We start from the raw sequence: 20,720 nt of genomic DNA, 5'->3' as shown, positions 1-20,720 counted from the left end.
CTGTCTGTCCTGTGCTCCTTCATGGTATACATCTATGTCTTCCTCCAAGTCTTGTATTTGGGATCGATTCAATTCTCTGTGTAGGTCAGTGACTGCAGTATCCAGGTTCTGCCAGTAGGACTGTCCTGCTTTGCTTGCATCTAGGTCCTTGTAGCAGTCCAATATGGATGTCCTTTTCCCTGTGCTACAGGATTTTGGCACCAGGCCTAATTGGCAATTAGCTCCTTTAGGAGTTTTGTCCGTGTTGTCGCTCACACCTTGTCTCTGTGTTATCATACTGTCGGGGGTCCTGGTGTGCGAGTCGCGTACAGGGCCGTGTGTCGCCACTGTTGTTGGTGTTTGTGCCTTGAGCAGGTCAAAGTGTCCAGTAAATTTGACCGTGCCAGCTAGGCTGGGGTAGATTCCTGCAGCCTGCTGTTTGAACGCCTCTTTTTTCATTTGACTGGGATTTATCACGTTCTCTCTGAATGCTTTCTTTCACCTTCTGTTTTGAACAAGTTCAACATTTTTAATTCAAGCTCTCTTTTTCCTTTCCTTTTTTTACTCCCATCTTTTGGTTTGTAGTATTTTATTTGTCCCTCCATGTCCTCGCAGGCTCCAGCTTTAAATGTGCCCTCCTTCGGCCACGGTGCAGGCATTTTTCCCGTGCGCTTTGCCCATTTCTTTGCTAATCTTTGGATATCCTTATTGTATTCTGGGTATTTGGCCCCCGTTATCTCAATTGGTCCTGAATCCATTGTTGTGTTGCTGAGTTATTATGGCAATGCTAATATTTGATAGCACTTTTGCAGAGGTGAATGCTATTTCTATGTTGTACCGTCAGTAAGTTTAGGCCTAGCTTACCTTGGTTATGCAAAGCTTGTCTTTAGTGGTATTTGAAATCAATTGAACCGTTAATTATTTAGCTTCAATGCTAGCTAGTTTAGCCTTAGCTATATTGGTTATGTTTAGCTAGGCTATGGCAGTACCCACAGTCTAATTTCATATGCTAGTTTTGTTTGTTTTTATGCTAATTAGCTTAGCCTTAGCTATGCTAGTTATGCTAAGCTCGTCTATGGTTATACCCAAAGTTTAATTTAATGTGCTAGGTTTTTAGCTCAATGCTAATTTAGTGGCGTCTACTTTGTGTCCAGACGTCATCGTGCCCAAATACAGTTCTATTGTCTTCTAAACCGAATGTTCTTCTCAGGCCTCTGTCCCAAGTACACGGTGACCTCGCCCTGTCATTCACTTTCTCAATCATGTTTTCTTCCACAAGCACAAGATCTTCTTCTTCTAGTTCTGTTGTTCTACACTCACAGAGACCTTCACTGGTAAAACCTTCACTTCTTCATTAGTGCCAATGAATGGAAAAAGCCTCTCAGTGAAAGTGTGTGTGAAGGTGTGTATGTGTGTGTTGGTGTCAGGATCAGAGAACGACAGTTTTCCTCCGTTCCAGTCCAGGTTCACTCTGATCCTCCGGAACCGCTTCTTTAATCCAAGAACAGTGTCTGGATCTGATGGGGAGATTGCTTCGTATTCACCTTTATAAAACATTAGTGTCCATAATCCAAACTCTATGTCTCCCTTCCTCTGAACGGACTCTGCTGACACTCCCAGTGACCAGTACTCACTGTCTCCAACCTCGACCTCCCAGCTGTGAGTCCCTGAGTCAAAGCCCTCAGAGCCCAGGACACACCTGTGAAAACACATCCTCTCTGGATTCTCAGGAAGCTGCTGTTCCTCTCCTAGTCTCACTCTGGTCAGATCTTCAGACAGGATGAGGTTTGGATTAGAAGTGTTTGGGTCCAGAACCACAGGAGTGTAGGAGACCATGTCCTTCATCTTGTTCCAGATGTTGAAGGTCAGGTTGCCCAGGTGTTTGGCCTCGTCTATCAGAGCTCCTGAGAGCAGCTGTGGATCCTCCAGCAGGGGGCACTGCTGGACTCGCTCCACTGCAGCCTTGTAGTTGTGCAGGACTGAGACGTCTCCAGCTCTCAGCTCCTCCTCTGTGGCTCTGACTGTGTCTGAAAGAGCTGCTATCTCTCTGCTCACAGCCTCCGTCTTCTCCTTCATCCTCCGACTCTTCTGCTCCTCTTCCTCCCTCAGTGCAGCCATCCTGGCCTCCTCTTCCTCTTCTAGAAACTGGTGAAGCTTCTTAAACTGCTCCTTAATCTGCGTCTCTGTGCGTCGGGCCTGGACCTTCATGTGTTCTGCTGTTCGATCACACTCGTCTTTAACTCGTTCAAAAACCTTTAACTTCCCCTTTACGGGCTCCAGAGTTTCCTGAAGCTCCTTCCTGTGTTGTTGTGCAGCTTCATCGATGGGTCTGAATCTGTGTCCGGTGTGTTTTTCTGAGTCTCTGCAGACGACACACACCGGCTGCTGATGGTCCAGACAGAAGAGTTTGAGTTTCTCAGAGTGCAGACTGCAGAGAGCCTCTGAAGACCTTTGATCTCCCTCCTGTAGGAAACTCTCACACAGGTTCTTTAAAGACAAGTTCAAAGGTGGATCACTCTTTGAAGGTCTTCTCTTACAAAGTGGACACTCTCGTGTTGGTTTGTCTCTCCACCAGCTCTGCACACAGTCTCTACAGAAGCTGTGGCTGCATGACAGAACAACAGGGTCTTTAAAGACTTCATGACAGACAGAACAGCAGAGATCTGCCTCTAATCTTGAAGCCATTTTGTCTCTGAGTGAAGCAGCAAACACAGACGGCTCAGCCACTCCCTGTTCCCTGAAACTTACGTTCACTTTGAGTCTCTGTTCTTTAAAACTCTCGTTCAGTTTGTGGATTCAGCAGCTGGTTGGAGTGGTAGTGTCCCAGTGTTCCCAGTGTTCCCTCCTGTAGACGTCCTCTCTCAGTGGAAGGGCTGGTTTTAGTCTGAAGGTGAATCTATCGTCCGTCTCTCAGGGTCTGTGTGTGTGTGTGTGTGTTGCTGTCGTCTCAGCGAGGCAGAGTAACAACCTGTTCTCCTGGTTGGTGAGTCAGCTGATGGGTGGAGTTTTATGCAGTTGTCCCCATTTGACTCTGTATGTAAGTAGGTCATTCACACAAGACTGTGAGTTTCAGATGTGTATTAATGTGGATGGAAAATTAAAACAGTCCATATGAACAAAATAGATTATTTTTGAGCTTACGACGGACGGTTCCCTGCAGAAGTTCAGCACGTTGAACTCTGGGCTGCGGCTGCTTCATCCCCCGACCATGCGGCGGTCTATTCAGTGGATGGTTGATGAGGTTTAAAGCAGCTGTGCTCAACATTCAGATCCTTAATGAGGCAGGAAACCAGTGTTTTCTATGTAAAGATACAGTGGAGTCACCTTTCACCTTTAAACTGGGATTCGTCAGTCGATATGTTCAGCTGATATTTCCTGATCCAATCATAATCGACGTGACGCTACCATCGGTTCGTGAAATACTGTCCTGGAGCCTCTTACGTTCCACTGATACTCCACAGATGATTTGTTCATTTCTGGATTAACTTGAATTTTCAGTTTGATCAAGAGAAAGGCCTCGACTCGATCAACAAGAAAAAAGAAAGGCCAAGAGCCTGTCTTTGAACACAAGGCCCTTTGCCGAGACAAAGGACGGCCAGGTGAACACTGTTGCCCCTCATCTCACACCTGGGTGTGAAAACCACCCAGAGAGACCAGTTTCAGCTCCCATTGGTCAAGTCTGACCTATGACTGATGACATCACCAGGTTGAACCACCTCGAGTAAACAGGGGATCGGTACAAAGGCGTAAGTGCCTTCCTCTCCCCGTTAACTACTGGGTTCACATCGTACAAACCGACTACCACTCTTTAAACTGCAACTTCAGATTGCAAAGATTCAAACAACCCGTTAACATGCTTTCTTTGTTCAAAAGGAACAAAGGAATGCATTCCTCCTTGCATGCACCATCCACTCACTCAAACACACACACTTTGTCTTGATTATTTGGGTTCTTGGTGCCCCGTGTGAGGTGGCTCTACACTGGTGTTTGGCTTTTACGATGTCCCCATCTTGGTTTTTTGGAGCCACAAGTATTCAAATCTAGATGAGAGGGTGGAGCTAAGTTAGCCACTAGTGCTAGCTCAGTTAGCAAAGTACAAAACTAAACAGCTGAATCCTTTGTGTCTTTTAGTTCAACCAATCGCTAAAGACATTTTTAGAAAGTGACCAAAATGTTACAGAAAAGTGAAAACATACTGTGAGGGGGTCAAAGTCCTGAGACTTTAACACAAACAACAAACAAAAACAAGTTCACTTGATATGTTTTAATGTCCACAGTTGCCGTGGATACACATTACTAAATCTCTGTCCTGGTTGACAGGTGGCTGTGTAGCCCCGCCCCAAAGCCTCCCCTGTTTATGGTCTATTTGACTCTAAATGGACCATCACTGACTAAATGAACATCATGCTGTAGTGAAGAAGACTTGAAAGGTACTTCATCATGGATATGTCCATCTTTATGATACAGTTTTTGGATGAGAGTAGATTTTAGGGGGCATCTTCTCCCATCTTAGTCTGAAAACCCACCTGGATGAAACTAAACACGTTCTCTCCTCACAGAAGGAAATCGAGGATCTGAAATCCCAGCTGAGAAACATCAACATGGAGACTCCAAATCATCAGCAGACCATGAACACCAAGCAGCTGCAGGTCAGACTGGAGCAGACAAAGAAAGAGAACATGGCCTTACAACAGGAAGTGGAGGAGATGAAAGGGCAGCTCCGCACTGAACGACAGCTGTGTGCATCGGCTGAGAGCAACCTTCAGACGATGTCTCATTGGCACAAAGTGCAGCTCTTGGATACAGAGATCGCAGAGTTCGAGGCTCGCTCGAAAGCAGAGCAGCTGGAGAAAGATCTTGCGTCTGAGAGGGCCGAAGCTCAAACGCTGCAGAAGAAACTCAGCGAGACGGAGGATGAAGCTCGGAGGGCGGTGGAAAGGTGCCGGGCTTCTCATCGAGCCCAGCTGGACGAGCACAGGGCGAACGTCAACAAGATCATCGCCACCCTGAAAAGGGTGAAGGGCGGGCTGGAGGCCGAGCACCGCCGCTTGAAGCAGGAGATCGCCTCCCTCCAGGAATCCAACGCCTCCCGCCAACAGAAACATGAGGATTATAAACTCGTGGCTGCTCTGATGGAGACCAAGCAGCTGAAATGACCAGCGCGAGAAGTCGTGACACCGGGAAAAGCTGGAAAAGTGGGGGTCCAGGAAAAAGAGGACAAGGAAAAGTTCAATTAAACGTTTTAAACAGCATTAGTATCTTTGCGGGGGGTATGCTAATGATGGTAGAGGCACTTATTGAAGAGGTCCAAGTGTCCTGGAAGACTTTGAAGTCTCGGACAAATGGGAGAAAAACCACTCAATAGTTTATTGAGCTTGATAGGAAGCTAAAGAACGACACCATCAAAACATAAATGTTTATAGCTTTTGTTTAAAAGTTGGCCAGCGTTTGATGGACGTATCGTCACCACTCGTATCTCAGGGTTTTTTTGTAACAGGTGATTATTTCAGCTAGTCCTAAAACTTAACAAACGAAAAAGACAGTAAATAGACTGACGTGCATCATAAATATTCACTGAATATAACACAAAAAAAGTCACAAACAGACACAAGTTCACAGCCTCAGGAAACGGCGAGGTCTGTTAGCCGCCCCCCTATCAGCTCGGCTACCCTCGAGCTTTTCTAATCACACGGTGAACTCTGCAGACTCTCAGAGAGCTCCCTGTGCCGATCCGTGAAAGTGGCAAGGTCGTGCCGATGCGTGCCGATGCTGCCGACTTCAAATCGAATACCTCCGTTGACTTATCGGCCTTTTCTCCGATTTGAAATAAACAAAAACAAACCATGACCACACTTAGTTTACTTCTTCCCTGTTTTGCAGCAGTGAAGCGTGCAGCTTCAGCAGTCAACCACCCGCCTCCCTTAAAGAGCGTGTTTTAAAAGTGGCTCCTGTTGCTGAGTGGTTACTGCCCAAAGCTCAGGGTGGGGAACTTGGACGTTCACGTGGGCGGCAACCGCCTCGTTCCACTGTGGACTCTGTCTCTGCCGACACCTCTCATTAAAGAGATATGGATGGATATGAGCGCTCCCATACAGCCGTGTGTAAACAGATCCAGAGGGAGTTGTTTCACCGACTTCATGACCGGGACATTTAAATACGTCAGACTTCAACAGGAGCAGCCAGTAAAACCTGCAGAACAGAAACCCAGCGTGATGCTTTGCTTCATCACATTGTTGTCGATACGATAAGACTTTATTCTGCTTAATGATGCTGCTATAGGCCGAGTCTGCCGGGGGATCATCCTGTTCCTGATCCTCTGAGCTTCTCTCCTCTCTGTCTGAATCATTCATGTCTCATCAGTGCACGTTACTAATTCAGCTTCTTCCCCGGAGCTGTTTGTGTTTTGTCTTCTCTCAGGTCTCTGCTGATGGTGGTGGTGCCTGCTGCAGTGGTCCTGTGTGCAGGTCTCTGCTGATGGTGGTGGTGCCTGCTGCCGTGGTCCTGTGTGCAGGTCTCTGCTGATGGTGGTGGTGCCTGCTGCCGTGGTCCTGTGTGCACGTTCCTGTCTGTTATAGTGAAGGTTTTCGTCTCCACCGTACTCTACGGGGGAATTATTGGGTCTTTACCTACTCTGTAAAGTGTCCTGAGATCACTTTGGTTATGATTTGACACTATAAATAAAATTTAATTTAATTGAATTGATACAAACAAAACACTCGTAATGATCCGTTTTATTTCTCAGCTTTTTATTGAAGTCAAGCCAAAAACCAAAAAAAGGGAAAACAAACAAACTGCTGGATTAAAATCCAACCAAGAAAAGATGGAAGAAGTTTTTACACGTAAGAAGCCGAAAACACAACAAAGCAGGAAGAATCTCTCTCATACAGACTCCTGGTAAAACACTGGTCAAAGTGCTCGTGCATAAAGAAAACCAGTCGTCAAAACACTGATAAATGTTGTTTTTGTTGGCAATATAAACCCATAACTCCAAGAAAGATAAAGACAACATGGTCCTATGTTTCACATCTTTAAAGAGTAACACAGTCTGACAGTGATCAGGCTTTTCAAAGGCAGGACGCACACAGTGATCATCGTTGTGTGACTGTTTATGGACGTGTCAAACATTTCACCAGCATTTAAAACATTTATGACCTAAATTCACGAGGCCTAAACAAATTAGCATCGCTGCTCCGTCGCTAACCGTTACAACATCGATGACTTTTGAGCAAACCGCTAAAAAGTCCCAAAATGGCGGAAGCTTTAACATTAGCACAGTTTCTCTGCTGGAGTGTTAAATGCAAACAAGAGCTATCTGTTGGTGTTTAGCTAACTGATAAGCTAACGTCATGAGATATGTTTCCCAGCTAGTGCCATACTGTTACCGGATAGCTACGACACGATCAGTTAGCTCCTCAGAAACGTTAGCCTGTCAGCTAACCAAGTCCAAGTTGTCCCCGACTTTAAAACGGACACACAGAAGATTTTTGCTTAGTCACTGTTAGCAACAATAGCAACCGCATGAGGTTTACATTTAAAAAAAAACAAATATATACTTTTTTACCACTAGTGGAGCTAAAACACAGCAGCTGAAGTTTGCACTGAATGCTAATGTGCTAATGGTAGCATCTTATGAAGCAATATACAACTAACCAAACTGATCTTTTAAGACACATTTATAGTTTTAGTCATTTGTTAATGAATAAAACTCAAACAGTCCAATGTGTGTTGAACTAGTCTCAACACTTCTATCACTCCGAGCTTAAAGCTTGTTGGTTTTTCATGAAGTCGACAAAAGGTCTGAAGAATCGACTTTGACGTGAACGAAAACAACTTAAAGTTTGATTTTTGGAAGTTTAGAATGTTTCCTTTCAACATCTTTGACGTCGTCATCGTCATCATCATCATCATCATCATCACCATCATCATCATCATCATCACCATCATCATCATCATCATCATCATCATCACCATCACCATCATCATCACCATCATCATCATCATCATCACCATCATCACCATCATCATCACCATCACCATCATCACCATCATCATCACCATCACCATCACCATCATCATCACCATCACCATCATCATCACCATCATCACCATCATCACCATCACCATCATCATCATCATCATCATCACCATCACCATCATCATCATCATCACCATCATCACCATCATCACCATCATCATCATCATCATCATCACCATCACCATCATCATCATCATCATCACCATCACCATCACCATCATCACCATCAGCATCACCGTCATCATCACCATCATCATCACCATCATCACCATCACCATCATCACCATCATCACCATCATCATCATCATCATCATCATCATCATCACCATCATCATCATCATCGTCAGCGTCGTTGTCACCATCGTCGTCATCACCATCACCATCATCATCACCATCATCGTCGTCATCGTCGTCATCGTCGTCATCATCTTCGTCGTCATCATCATCATCGTCATCATCGTCATCATCGTCATCATCGTCGTCATCATCTTCGTCGTCATCATCATCATCGTCATCATCGTCATCGTCATCATCGTCATTCTCATCATCGTCATCGTCATCATCGTCATTCTCATCATCGTCATCGTCATCGCCGTCGTCGTCAACGTCGTCATCATCGTCATTCTCATCATCGTCGTCATCGTCATCGTCATCATCGTCATCATCGTCATCATCGTCATTCTCATCATCGTCATCGTCATCGCCGTCGTCGTCAACGTCGTCATCATCATCATCGTCCTCATCGCCATCGTCGTCGTTGTCATCGCCGTCGTCGTCAACGTCGTCGTCATCATCATCATCGTCGTCGTCACCGTCGTTGTCACCGTCGTCGTCACCGTCGTCGTCACCGTCGTCGTCACCGTCGTCGTCATCGTCGTCGTCATCATCATCGTCATCATCGTCGTCATCGCCATCGTCGTCATCGTCGTCGTCTTCGTCATCAACATCATCGTCGTCGTCATCATCATCGTCATCATCGTCGTCGTCGCCATCATCATCATCATCGTCGTCATCATCATGGTCATCATCATCATCGTCGTCGTCATCACCGTCGTCATCACCATCGCCATCATCATCATCATCATCGTCGTCGTCATCACCGTCGTCATCACCGTCATCATCATCATCATCGTCGTCATCGTCGCCGTCAGGACAACATGGTCACAAGATCTTCTTCTTCTAGTTCTGTTGTTCTACACTCACAGAGACCTTCACTGGTAAAACCTTCACTTCTTCATCAGTGTGAATGAATGGAAACAGTCTCTCAGTGAAAGTGTGTGTGAAGGTGTGTATGTGTGTGTTGGTGTCAGGATCAGAGAACCACAGTTTTCCTCCGTTCCAGTCCAGGTTCACTCTGATCCTCTGGAACCGCTTATTTAATCCAAGAACAGTGTTTGGACCTGATGGGGAGATTGCTTCGTATTCACCTTTATAAAACATTAGTGTCCATGATCCAGACAGTATGTCTCCCTTCCTCTGGACAGACTCTGATAACACTCCCAGTTCCCAGTACTCACTGTCTCCAACCTCGACCTCCCAGCTGTGAGTCCCTGAGTCAAAGCCCTCAGAGCCCAGGACACACCTGTAAGAATCAATCCTCTCTGGATTCTCAGGAAGCTGCTGTTCCTCTCCTCGTCTCACACTGGTCAGATCTTCAGACAGGATGAGGTCTGGATGAGCAGTGTTTGGGTCCAGAACCACAGGAGTGTAGGAGACCACGTCCTTCATCTTGTTCCAGATGTTGAAGGTCAGGTTGCCCAGGTGTTTGGCCTCGTCTATCAGAGCTCCTGAGAGCAGCTGTGGATCCTCCAGCAGGGGGCGCTGCTGGACTCGCTCCACTGCAGCCTTGTAGCTGTGCAGGAATGAGACGTCTTCAGCTCTCAGCTCCTCCTCTGTGGCTCTGACTGTGTCTGAAAGAGCTGCGATCTCTCTGCTCACAGCCTCCGTCTCCTCCTTCATCCTCCGACTCTTCTGCTCCTCTTCCTCCCTCAGTGCAGCCATCCTGGCCTCCTCTTCCTCTTCTAGAAACTGGTGAAGCTTCTTAAACTGCTCCTTAACCTGCGTCTCTGTGCGTCGGGCCTGGACCTTCACGTGTTCGGCTGTTCGATCACACTCGTCTTTAACTCGTTCAAAAACCTTTAACTTCTCCTTTACGGGCTCCAGAGTTTCCTGAAGCTCCTTCCTGTGTTGTCGTGCAGCTTCATCGATGGGTCTGAATCTGTGGCCGGTGTGTTTTTCTGAGTCTCTGCAGACGACACACACCGGCTGCTGATGGTCCAGACAGAAGAGTTTGAGTTTCTCAGAGTGCAGACTGCAGAGAGCCTCTGAAGACCTCTGATCTCTCTCCTGTAGGAAACTCTCACACAGGTTCTTTAAACACAAGCTTAAAGGTGGATCCTTTGAAGATCTTCTCTTACAAACTGGACACTCTTGTGTTGGTTTGCCTCTCCACCAGCTCTTTACACAGTCTCTACAGAAGCTGTGGCTGCATGACAGAACAACAGGGTCTTTAAAGACTTCATGACAGACAGAACAGCAGAGATCTTCCTCTGATCTTGAAGCCATTTTGTCTCTGAGTGAAGCAGCAAACACAGACGGCTCAGCCACTTCCTGTTCCCTGACACTTACGTTCACTTTGAGTCTCTGTTCTTTAAAACTCTTGTTCAGTTTGTGGATTCAGCAGCTGGTTGGAGTGGTAGTGTCCCAGTGTTCCCAGTGTTCCCTCCTGTAGACGTCCTCTCTCAGTGGAAGTGCTGGTTTTAGTCTGAAGGTGAATCTATCGTCCGTCTCTCAGTGTGTGTGTGTGTGTGTGTGTTGCTGTCGTCTCAGCGAGGCAGAGTAACAACCTGTTTCCTGCTTGGTGAGTCAGCTGATGGGTGGAGTTTTATGCAGTTGTCCCCATTTGACTCTGTATGTAAGTAGGTCATTCACACTAGACTGTGAGTGTCAGATGTGTATTAATGTGGATGGAAAAGTAAAACAGTCAATATTAAAAAAAGAATCTGTAGAGTTCTGTAGAAAACTGTTGAACTTGGATGTTGAATCAGTTTTCGAGTCTAGAAAAGCGTCACTGACCTTCGATCGTTGTTGAGATTAATCCTTGTTTTAGCACATTTGTACTCCTCCACCAGGCTTGATATTGGCAGTGAAAGGGGCCCATTACCATACAGGCCTGTGGTGCTGAGGCATTTGGGTAGTCCCAGTCATTTCCTCACTTGCGCGTTCACCAATCGAATTTTCAGTTTGATCAAGAGAAAGGCCTCGACTCGATCAACAAGACAAAAGAAAGGCCAAGAGCCTGTCTTTGAACACAACGCCCTTTGCCGAGACAAAGGACGGCCAGGTGAACACTGTTCCCCCGCGTCTCACACCTTGGTGTGAAAACCACTCAGAGAGACCAGTTTCAGCTCCCATTGGTCAAGTCTGACCTATGACTGATGACATCACCGGAAGAAACAACAACGAGGTGATTACGGGGAAAAACAACACGAACGGGTGGTAGGAAAACAGGCGGGGATCTAGACAGGGGAACAGGTTCACGGGAAACTAAAACAAAAGGAAACAATTAGAAACGAAAAATACATCAAGCGATTAAACAAGCATGAGCAAAAGGGACCAAAGACACGGTACCACGTAAATGCGAAAACAGTCTGGCACCGAGTATGTCCCACATCCGGCTCTTTAAGCTGCAGGCGTTGATAGGGGAATCAGCAACAGCTGTGCAGGGCCACGCCTTCCAGCTCCAGACAAACACCACAGAAGGGAAGACACATGCATGGAAAAACAGGCAGAGGGAGCACAAGCACACAAACACAAGCACAAAAGGAAGGAGGGGAGGACTGCCAGGAATGGAAACCTGACAGTACCCCCCCCCCCCCCTCATCAGGGCCATATCCTTCCCAGTGGACCAGGTACTGGAAGCCACGCCCTTTGTGTCACACGTCCAGGATAGAGCTGACCGTGAACGCTGGGTGGCCATCCACGGTCGGGGGGGTGAATGGGCGACGGTAGGCGGGCGCAGTGTGTTGGGTCACAGGCTTCAACTGGGAGACATGGAATGGATCCGTAGAGATGCAGGGAGCTTGAGACGGACGGCACTAGGATTGATGACCGCCTCGACCTCGAAGGGACCAACGAAACAGGGAGAGAGCGTCTTGGAGGTGACATTCAGGGGAATGTCAAGGGAATTAAACCAGACCTTCTGACCCGGTCTGTATGTAGGAGCCAATCTCTGACTCCTGGGGGAAGTGAACTGGGGACCCCGGGAAGAGGACGGAGAAGGCCTGCTAGATGACGATGAGAGGCCTTGCCTCAGTGCAGACCTGGACAAACTCCCAGGTATCCTTAGTCATGGTTCTCCACCAGAAGTGACGGTGAAGGAGAGAGAGGGTCCCTGTAACTGCGGGATGGCAGGGAGGTCAAGAGGAATGCCCCCACTGGAGTACCTGGGAGCGAACACTGGCGGGAACAAACAGACGCCCCAGTGGACCACCGCCGGGGTCAGGGTCAGTGCGTTACGCTTCCCTCACCGTAGTCTCTATCTCCCAGGTGAGGGCGGCCATAACGCAGGAAGGGGGTATGATGTGGTCCTAACCGGCTTCGTCCTCTTCAGCTTGTCCAAACTGTGGGGACAGGACATCTGGATCACAGGAGTTTGCTCCAACGCTGCCTCCATCACTTAGTTTGAGTTCAAGTGTTTGAAAGTGTTAGAAAACAAACAAATCTCATCTTCAGCCTCTTGTCCTGGATCAGATCGCAGGCGCAGCAGCTCCAGCAGGGACCCCAAACTTCCCTTTCCTGGGCCACATTAACCAGCTCTAACTGGGGGATCCTGAGGCGTACCCAGGCCAGTGTGGAGATCTAATCTCTCCACCTGGTCCTGGGTCTTCCCCGAGGCCTCCTCCCAGCTGGACGTGCCTAGAACACCTCCCTAGGGAGGCGCCCAGGGTTCATCCTTACCAGATGATCCTGAACCACCTCAACTGGCTCCTTTCAACACAAAGGAGCAGCGGCTCTACTCCGAGTTTATGGTAGAACAATGTTATAAAAACAGAAAGATCTACAAGAAGGAGTCAGCAGAGAGGTCTCACAGCAATCAAGGGGAATTTATTGACTCAAGTATTAACAAACTCATCTCCGAGTTCCAAGATCAACAATACCAAAGTGTCTCTTAACAGAACTTCCCGTCTTATACCGATGTTCGTGTGCTGACAACGTTTGCACGCCCCATCAGGTCTTTCCAATAAACACTCAGTACATTTACCATCAGTGGCGTCTACTTGGTGTCCACACGTCATCATGCCCAAATACTATGTCCCCAGTACACGGTGACCTCGGCCTGTTATTCACTTTCTCAGTCATGTTTCTTCCACATATCCCTCCTGTGAGGGTTTTAACCCTCATTAAAGTGTTATGGTTAGAAATCAATTCACCATCCGCGGCTCATGCAGGTGAAAAACCTCCGGCCTTCATTTCGTCATCATGTCATCATTCTTGATCATCTCTTCATTCAGTGGAGTAGAAAAGTCCCGCATCGTCCCCATGGCCTCTGTTTTGACACACATAGATAACGGGCGACTGCGCCGGGCGCGAGCAACGGCTGCATTGATTTCCTCACGTTAATCTTTTAGCATGTGATGCAAAGTAACCAGTGATAAAACATTTGTAAATGAAACTATAAAAAACTGTAAATGATTAAACTGTAACACTGTAAATTATAACTGCAATCATGATATAGTGTTATTACCTGTAAAGCTATCAACTAAGTTATAAATGTAGTGTAAACCTGAGCAACTGTGGATTAGCGCTGGCCTGCGTTGTGCAGTTGTGTTAAATCATGTTTTGATTAGAATAAAAATGAATCTTAATCTAACTGAGTATAATGACTGACTTTCCTGACTCTCAACTATGTGATCTGGTGATTATCACCATCTAATCTGTGTGTGTGTTTACACCCACCACACCATCTCCCTCCTGAAGTCACTATATGTGATTTACCTTGATTGTCTTATTACCATAAAGCCTGTAACTCTTCTCTAGTGTATGATTATGATGTAACCTTTATAATGCGACTTACACTCTAATATTGGACAGCATACACATATGAAATACATGAACATTCTTCATTCATCATTCATTCATCTTCAGCCTCTTGTCCCTGTCGGGGTCGTGGGGGGCTGGAGCCGATCCCAGCTGACATCGGGGGTGAGGCGGGGTAGAGACGTACAGAGAGAGACAACCATTCACACCTACGGGCTATTTTAGAGTCATCAATTAACCATAACACCTGCACGTCTTTGGACTGTGGGAGGAAACCCACGTAGACACGGGGAGAACATGCAAACTCCGCACAGAAAGGCCCAGGCCGGGATGCGAACCTGTAACCTTCTGAGGCGACAGTGCTAAACACTACACCACCGGTCATAAACATCGCCCATCATCAGTCCTGGAAGTCGCCGACTCCGCCAATACCAAGATTCAGTGGTGCAATATTTCAGCGTGAGAGGACGTCTCATGGCACAGTCCTGATGAGCTCTCTCTCAGTTGGTTTGTGTCCATTTCAACATCCTCCTTCCTGCTCCGACAGAGAGAAAGAAAGAATCAGAAACCATGTAGAGATTCCAGAGTTCATCTGCCCTGGGTAGTGCTTCAGTTGACCAACTCCAGTTGAGCCATTTGTAGTCTTGTGTCTTCCACTGCCCGCTTATACAACATTCCCTGGATCCACCTTTGCAGTATGGGTATGATGCAACAGCGTAGGGATGCTACAATAATTAACACTATGGAAATGATCGCAATAGCTTTTACACGTAACGCTCCCCACGCTCCGGCTATTGCTTCTAGTCCTCTCCACTCACGTGCGTCTCTGCCAGCAGTTTTAGTTATTTCAGCCCGCAGCTTCTTTGATTGGTTCATAGCTTTAATCTCATCTCGGCCTTAAACTCGTATGGAATTTCTCGTCCTCTAACATCCAAATACGCTTCCCTGTCCTCCATTAGACTTCTTCTCACTCGTGTCTTTCATTATTTACTTCCATGATCCATCAACACAACGCCTCTCACACTAGCGGCACGCATTTTACTGCCCCATAGTCCCACACTGACGCTCCTAACTTATCTGACATCCCCGCACATTGTACTGGTAAATGTGAATATTCCTTTTTCCTTGAGAAGCCTCCTCACGCTTCTTTCCCCCCAAGATATCAGATATCTCTTTTTCTTTGCTACCCATTTGTGTATTTTAACGTCTAAACCTTGTAATTGCATTTCAAGTTTCGGAGACAGCCAACCGCTCACTGTCTCATGATGAATTCAAACCCTTTTGCATTCTGAACTGTGTTGATCAGACCTCTTGATCGTACTACAGGATGTCTGGGCTGATACCTGTGAGAAACAAGAGTGTGAAAAGACACCTTGAAGAGGGGGTCAAAGGATGTAATACACATTCAAGGGGTCGGGCTTTCCCTCAGGTATACATGTTCAAGTTTCCTGATGCTCACGGTCTTTCTTCATTTCCAACCGCTCGCATGTTGATTGACCTTTTCTTTGCAAAGAAAATAAAACTTTGTCAGCCGGCAAGAATTCGTTATTTCATTCTTCACCAAGAGCAGAAACTTTCCACGACAATTGCACATAACTTGCCTGCTTTCATCTTTGAGGATTTCTGAAATGGTCGCCTCTCTTCTTTCTGCCGAACCTTAATCTCCCTCCTGTTACCACCTCTGTCCTATGGTGTTCGGTCCCTTCTAACTTCTCTGGTACCTCTGCGTCCGTCACCCTTCCTACATTTATGTCTCCCCGTATAGCACTCATTTGGGTTTGTCCAGTTATTTTCATAAAGGCTTTGTGGTCATAATTTGGGTCCTATTGTTAACTTGTATTGTCAGTTCCTGCCCTTTAATTATGCTGATCTGACACTGATCTGATCTAACCCCCATCAGCTGCCTTCTTCTCCTCCGTCTATACCACACAGGTTTTCTCCCCCACTTTCAAATGCACAATGTACTCATGTTTCTGATCTCATTCATTCATTCATCTTCAACCGCTTATCCCGGGGTCGGGGTCGCGGGGGGCTGGAGCCGATCCCAGCTAACATCGGGCGTGAGGCGGGGTCCACCATGGACAGGACGCCAGTCTATCACAGGACACATAGAGACGAACAGAGACAGACAACCATTCACACCTACGGGTGATTTAGAGTCATCAATGAACCGAACACCTGCACGTCTTTGGACTGTGGGAGGAAACCGGAGAACCCGGAGAAAACCCACGCAGACACGGGGAGAACATGCAAACTCCACACAGAAGGGCCCCAGCCGGGATTCAAACCAGGAACCCTCTCGCTGTGAGGCGACAGTGCTACCCACTACACTTTCTGATCTGGCCTTGTAAATCGCTCTGGACGTATTATTTTTATCTTCCCAAAGTTGCAAGACTCTGACTTTTCTTTCGCATTTTTATGCTTTCCTGCGTTAGACGCTCAAATGGGTTTGTACATTTATTTCTATCTGACAATGCTGGCAGGTGGCACAGAGCGTTTAGTTTTGCATCATACTCATCTGTTTTAGACTGGTGGATCCCCGTCTGGGGCTAGATCGCCTCTTCCTCGTCTCCGACTCCTTCTTTCTGTGGGCTCTCGCTTGTCGGTACCTGGCTCGGCACGGTTCTGCTCTCCACAGTCATCATACTCTGAACACACAGAGTCAGTTTTACCACATTTCTCATGTCCCACTTCTGCCGTTGGGTTCCCTTCATCCTTGATTCGCGTTTTTGTGCAGTGGTTCAGATGATACCACGTGGTGCTCCCTTCGACCTGCCACCAACAAACCGTCTTGTGACCAATACCCCTTGTTCACTCATTGTTGGTGGCTGGGGAACCTCTGGCCACTGTTGGTATTCTCCATTTGTCTGTCTGTCCTGTGCTCCTTCATGGTATACATCTATGTCTTCCTCCAAGTCTTGTATTTGGGATCGATTCAATTCTCTGTGTAGGTCAGTGACTGCAGTATCCAGGTTCAGCCAGTAGGACTGTCCTGCTTTGCTTGCATCTAGGTCCTTGTAGCAGTCCAATATGGATGTCCTTTTCCCTGTGCTGCAGGATTTTGGCACCAGGCCTAATTGGCAATTAGCTCCTTTTGGAGTTTGGTCCGTGTTGTCGCTCACACCTTGTCTCTGTGTTATCATACTGTCGGGGGTCCTGGTGTGCGAGTCGCGTACAGGGCCGTGTGTCGCCACTGTTGTTGGTGTTTGTGCCTTGAGCAGGTCAAAGTGTCCAGTAAATTTGACCGTGCAAGCTAGGCTGGGGAAGATTCCTCCAGCCTGCTGTTTGTACGCCTCTTTTTTCATTTGACTGGGATTTATCACGTTCTCTCTGAATTTTTCTGTCTTTCACCTTCTGTTTTGAACAAGTTCAACATTTTTAATTCAAGCTCTCTTTTTCCTTTCCTTTTTTTACTCCCATCTTTTGGTTTGTAGTATTTTATTTGTCCCTCCATGTCCTCGCAGGCTCCAGCTTTAAATGTGCCCTCCTTCGGCCACGGTGCAGGCATTTTTCCCGTGCGCTTTGCCCATTTCTTTGCTAATCTTTGGATATCCTTAATGTATTCTGGGTATTTGGCCCCCGTTATCTCAATTGGTCCTGAATCCATTGTTGTGTTGCTGAGTTATTATGGCAATGCTAATATTTGATAGCACTTTTGCAGAGGTGAATGCTATTTCTATGTTGTACTGTCAGTAAGTTTAGGCCTAGCTTACCTTGGTTATGCAAAGCTTGTCTTTAGTGGTATTTGAAATCAATTGAACCGTTAATTATTTAGCTTCAATGCTAGCTAGTTTAGCCTTAGCTATATTGGTTATGTTTAGCTAGGCTATGGCAGTACCCACAGTCTAATTTCATATGCTAGTTTTGTTTGTTTTTTTGTTTGTTTTTAGCTAAATGCTAATTAGCTTAGCCTTAGCTATGCTAGTTATGCTAAGCTCGTCTATGGTTATACCCAGAGTTTAATTTAATGTGCTAGGTTTTTAGCTCAGTGCTAATTGAGAGGCGTCTACTTTGTGTCCAGACGTCATCGTGCCCAAATACACTTCTATTGTCTTCTAAACCGAATGTTCTTATCAGGCCTCTGTCCCAAGTACACGGTGACCTCGCCCTGTCATTCACTTTCTCAATCATGTTTTCTTCCACAAGCACAAGATCTTCTTCTTCTAGTTCTGTTGTTTACACTCACAGAGACCTTCACTGGTAAAACCTTCACTTCTTCATTAGTGTCAATGAATGGAAAAAGCCTCTCAGTGAAAGTGTGTGTGAAGGTGTGTATGTGTGTGTTGGTGTCAGGATCAGAGAACCACAGTTTTCCTCTTTTCCAGTCCAGGTTCACTCTGATCCTCTGGAGCCGCTTCTTTAATCCAAGAACAGTGTCTGGATCGGATGGGGAGATTGTTTCGTATTCACCTTTATAAAACATTAGTGTCCATAATCCAAACTCTATGTTTCCCTTCCTCTGAACAGACTCTGCTGACACTCCCACTGACCAGTACTCACTGTCTCCAACCTCGACCTCCCAGCTGTGAGTCCCTGAGTCAAAGCCCTCAGAGCCCAGGATAAACCTGTAACGATCAAACCTCTCTGGATTATCAGGAAGCTGCTGTTTCTCTCCTCGTCTCACTCTGGTCAGATCTTCAGACAGGATGAGGTTTGGATTAGAAGTGTTTGGGTCCAGAACCACAGGAGTGTAGGAGACCATGTCCTTCATCTTGTTCCAGATGTTGAAGGTCAGGTTGCCCAGGTGTTTGGCCTCGTCTATCAGCGCTCCTGAGAGCAGCTGTGGATCCTCCAGCAGGGGGCGCTGCTGGACTCGCTCCACTGCAGCCTTGTAGTTGTGCAGGAATGAGACGTCTCCAGCTCTCAGCTCCACCTCTGTGGCTCTGACTGTGTCTGAAAGAGCTGCTATCCCTCTGCTCACAGCCTCCGTCTTCTCCTTCATCCTCCGACTCTTCTGCTCCTCTTCCTCCCTCAGTGCAGCCATCCTGGCCTCCTCTTCCTCTTCTAGAAACTGGTGAAGCGTCTTAAACTGCTCCTTAATCTGCGTCTCTGTGAATCGGGCCTGGACCTTCACGTGTTCGGCTGTTCGATCACACTCGTCTTTAACTCGTTCAAAAACCTTTAACTTCTCCTTTAAGGGCTCCAGAGTTTCCTGAAGCTCCTTCCTGTGTTGTCGTGCAGCTTCATCGATGGGTCTGAATCTGTGGCCGGTGTGTTTTTCTGAGTCTCTGCAGACGAGACACACCGGCTGCTGATGGTCCAGACAGAAGAGTTTGAGTCTCTCAGAGTGCAGACTGCAGAGAGCCTCTGAAGACCTCTGATCTCTCTCCTGTAGGAAACTCTCACACAGGTTCTTTAAAGACAAGTTTAAAGGTGGATCACTCTTTGAAGATCTTCTCTTACAAAGTGGACACTCTTGTGTAGGTTTGTCTCTCCACCAGCTCTTTACACAGTCTTTGCAGAAGCTGTGGCTGCATGACAGAACAACAGGGTCTTTAAAGACTTCCTGACAGACGCAACAGCAGAGATCTGCCTCTGATCTTGAAGCCATTTTGTCTCTGAGTGAAGCAGCAAACACAGACGGCTCAGCCACTTCCTGTTCCCTGAAACTTACGTTCACTTTGAGTCTCTGTTCTTTAAAACTCTCGTTCAGTTTGTGGATTCAGCAGCTGGTTGGAGTGGTAGTGTCCCAGTGTTCCCAGTGTTCCCTCCTGTAGACGTCCTCTCTCAGTGGAAGTGCTGGTTTTAGTCTGAAGGTGAATCTATCGTCCGTCTCTCAGTCTGTGTGTGTGTGTGTGTGTGTGTGTGTGTTGCTGTCGTCTCAGCGAGGCAGAGAAACAACCTGTTCTCCTGGTTGGTGAGTCAGCTGATGGGTGGAGTTTTATGCAGTTGTCCCCATTTGACTCTGTATGTAAGTAGGTCATTCACACAAGACTGTGAGTTTCAGATGTGTATTAATGTGGATGGAAAAGAAAAACAGTCCATATGAACAAAATAGATTATTTTTGAGCTTGCGACGGACGGTTCCCTGCAGAAGTTCAGCACGTTGAACTCTGGGCTGCGGCTGCTTCATCCCACGACCATGCGGCGGTCTATTCAGTGGATGGTTGATGAGGTTTAAAGCAGCTGTGCTCAACATTCAGATCATTAATGAAGCAGGAAACCAGTGTTTTCTATGTAAAGATACAGTGGAGTCACCTTTCACCTTTAAACTGGGATTCGTCAGTCGATATGTTCAGCTGATATTTCCTGATCCAATCATAAACGACGTGACGCTTCCATCGGTTCGTGAAATACTGTCCTGAAGCCTCTTAGGTTCCACTGATACTCCACAGATGATTTGTTCATTTCTGGATTAACTTGAATTTTCAGTTTGATCAAGAGAAAGGCCTCGACTCGATCAACAAGACAAAAGAAAGGCCAAGAGCCTGTCTTTGAACACAAGGCCCTTTGCCGAGACAAAGGACGGCCAAGTGAACACTGTTGCCCCTCATCTCACACCTGGTTGTGAAAACCACCCAGAGAGACCAGTTTCAGCTCCCATTGGTCAAGTCTGACCTATGACTGATGACATCACCAGGTGGAACCGCCTCGAGTAAACAGGGGATCGGTACAAAGGCGTGAGTGCCTTCCCCTCCCCGTTAACTACTGGGTAAACATCGTACAC

The 20,720-nt window shown here is 46.9% G+C and overlaps 3 protein-coding genes across 3 annotated transcripts; all 3 read right to left on the bottom strand.

Annotated features, from left to right (window-relative positions):
• Positions 1-1,116: 1,116 nt before the first annotated feature.
• On the bottom strand, positions 1,117-2,664 carry LOC310948194 (nuclear factor 7, ovary-like; the record flags this gene model as incomplete). The annotated part of the gene is made up of 1 exon (XM_083915239.1): positions 1,117-2,664. The coding sequence occupies one exon, from the start codon at positions 2,662-2,664 to the stop codon at positions 1,276-1,278; it is 1,389 nt and encodes a 462-aa protein (XP_083771365.1). The 3' UTR covers positions 1,117-1,275.
• A 6,486-nt stretch (positions 2,665-9,150) lies between these two features.
• Positions 9,151-10,591, bottom strand: LOC310948201 (nuclear factor 7, ovary-like). The gene has a single exon (XM_083915246.1). It carries the CDS (start codon positions 10,577-10,579, stop codon positions 9,194-9,196), a length of 1,386 nt encoding a protein of 461 aa, XP_083771372.1. The 5' UTR covers positions 10,580-10,591; the 3' UTR covers positions 9,151-9,193.
• A 1,358-nt stretch (positions 10,592-11,949) lies between these two features.
• LOC310947921 (nuclear factor 7, ovary-like) lies at positions 11,950-19,616 on the bottom strand (the record flags this gene model as incomplete). Its single annotated transcript, XM_083914895.1, has 2 exons — positions 18,234-19,616; positions 11,950-12,057 (listed from the first exon to the last, which is right to left on the bottom strand). The coding sequence occupies exons 1-2, from the start codon at positions 19,602-19,604 to the stop codon at positions 11,950-11,952; spliced, it is 1,479 nt and encodes a 492-aa protein (XP_083771021.1). The 5' UTR covers positions 19,605-19,616.
• Positions 19,617-20,720: the final 1,104 nt, after the last annotated feature.

This window comes from Echiichthys vipera (assembly GCF_963691815.1).
Source record: "Echiichthys vipera genome assembly, chromosome: 6".
In the NCBI taxonomy this organism is placed as follows: Eukaryota; Metazoa; Chordata; class Actinopteri; order Perciformes; family Trachinidae; genus Echiichthys; species Echiichthys vipera.
Note: the sequence above shows the minus strand (reverse complement) of the source record. Positions and strands in the feature narration are given on the sequence as shown.

What these genes read in the sequence shown, in the direction of transcription:
- LOC310948201 (XM_083915246.1), bottom strand. Translation starts at nt 10,579, where the DNA reads ATGGCTTCAAGATCAGAGGAAGATCTCTGCTGTTCTGTCTGTCATGAA.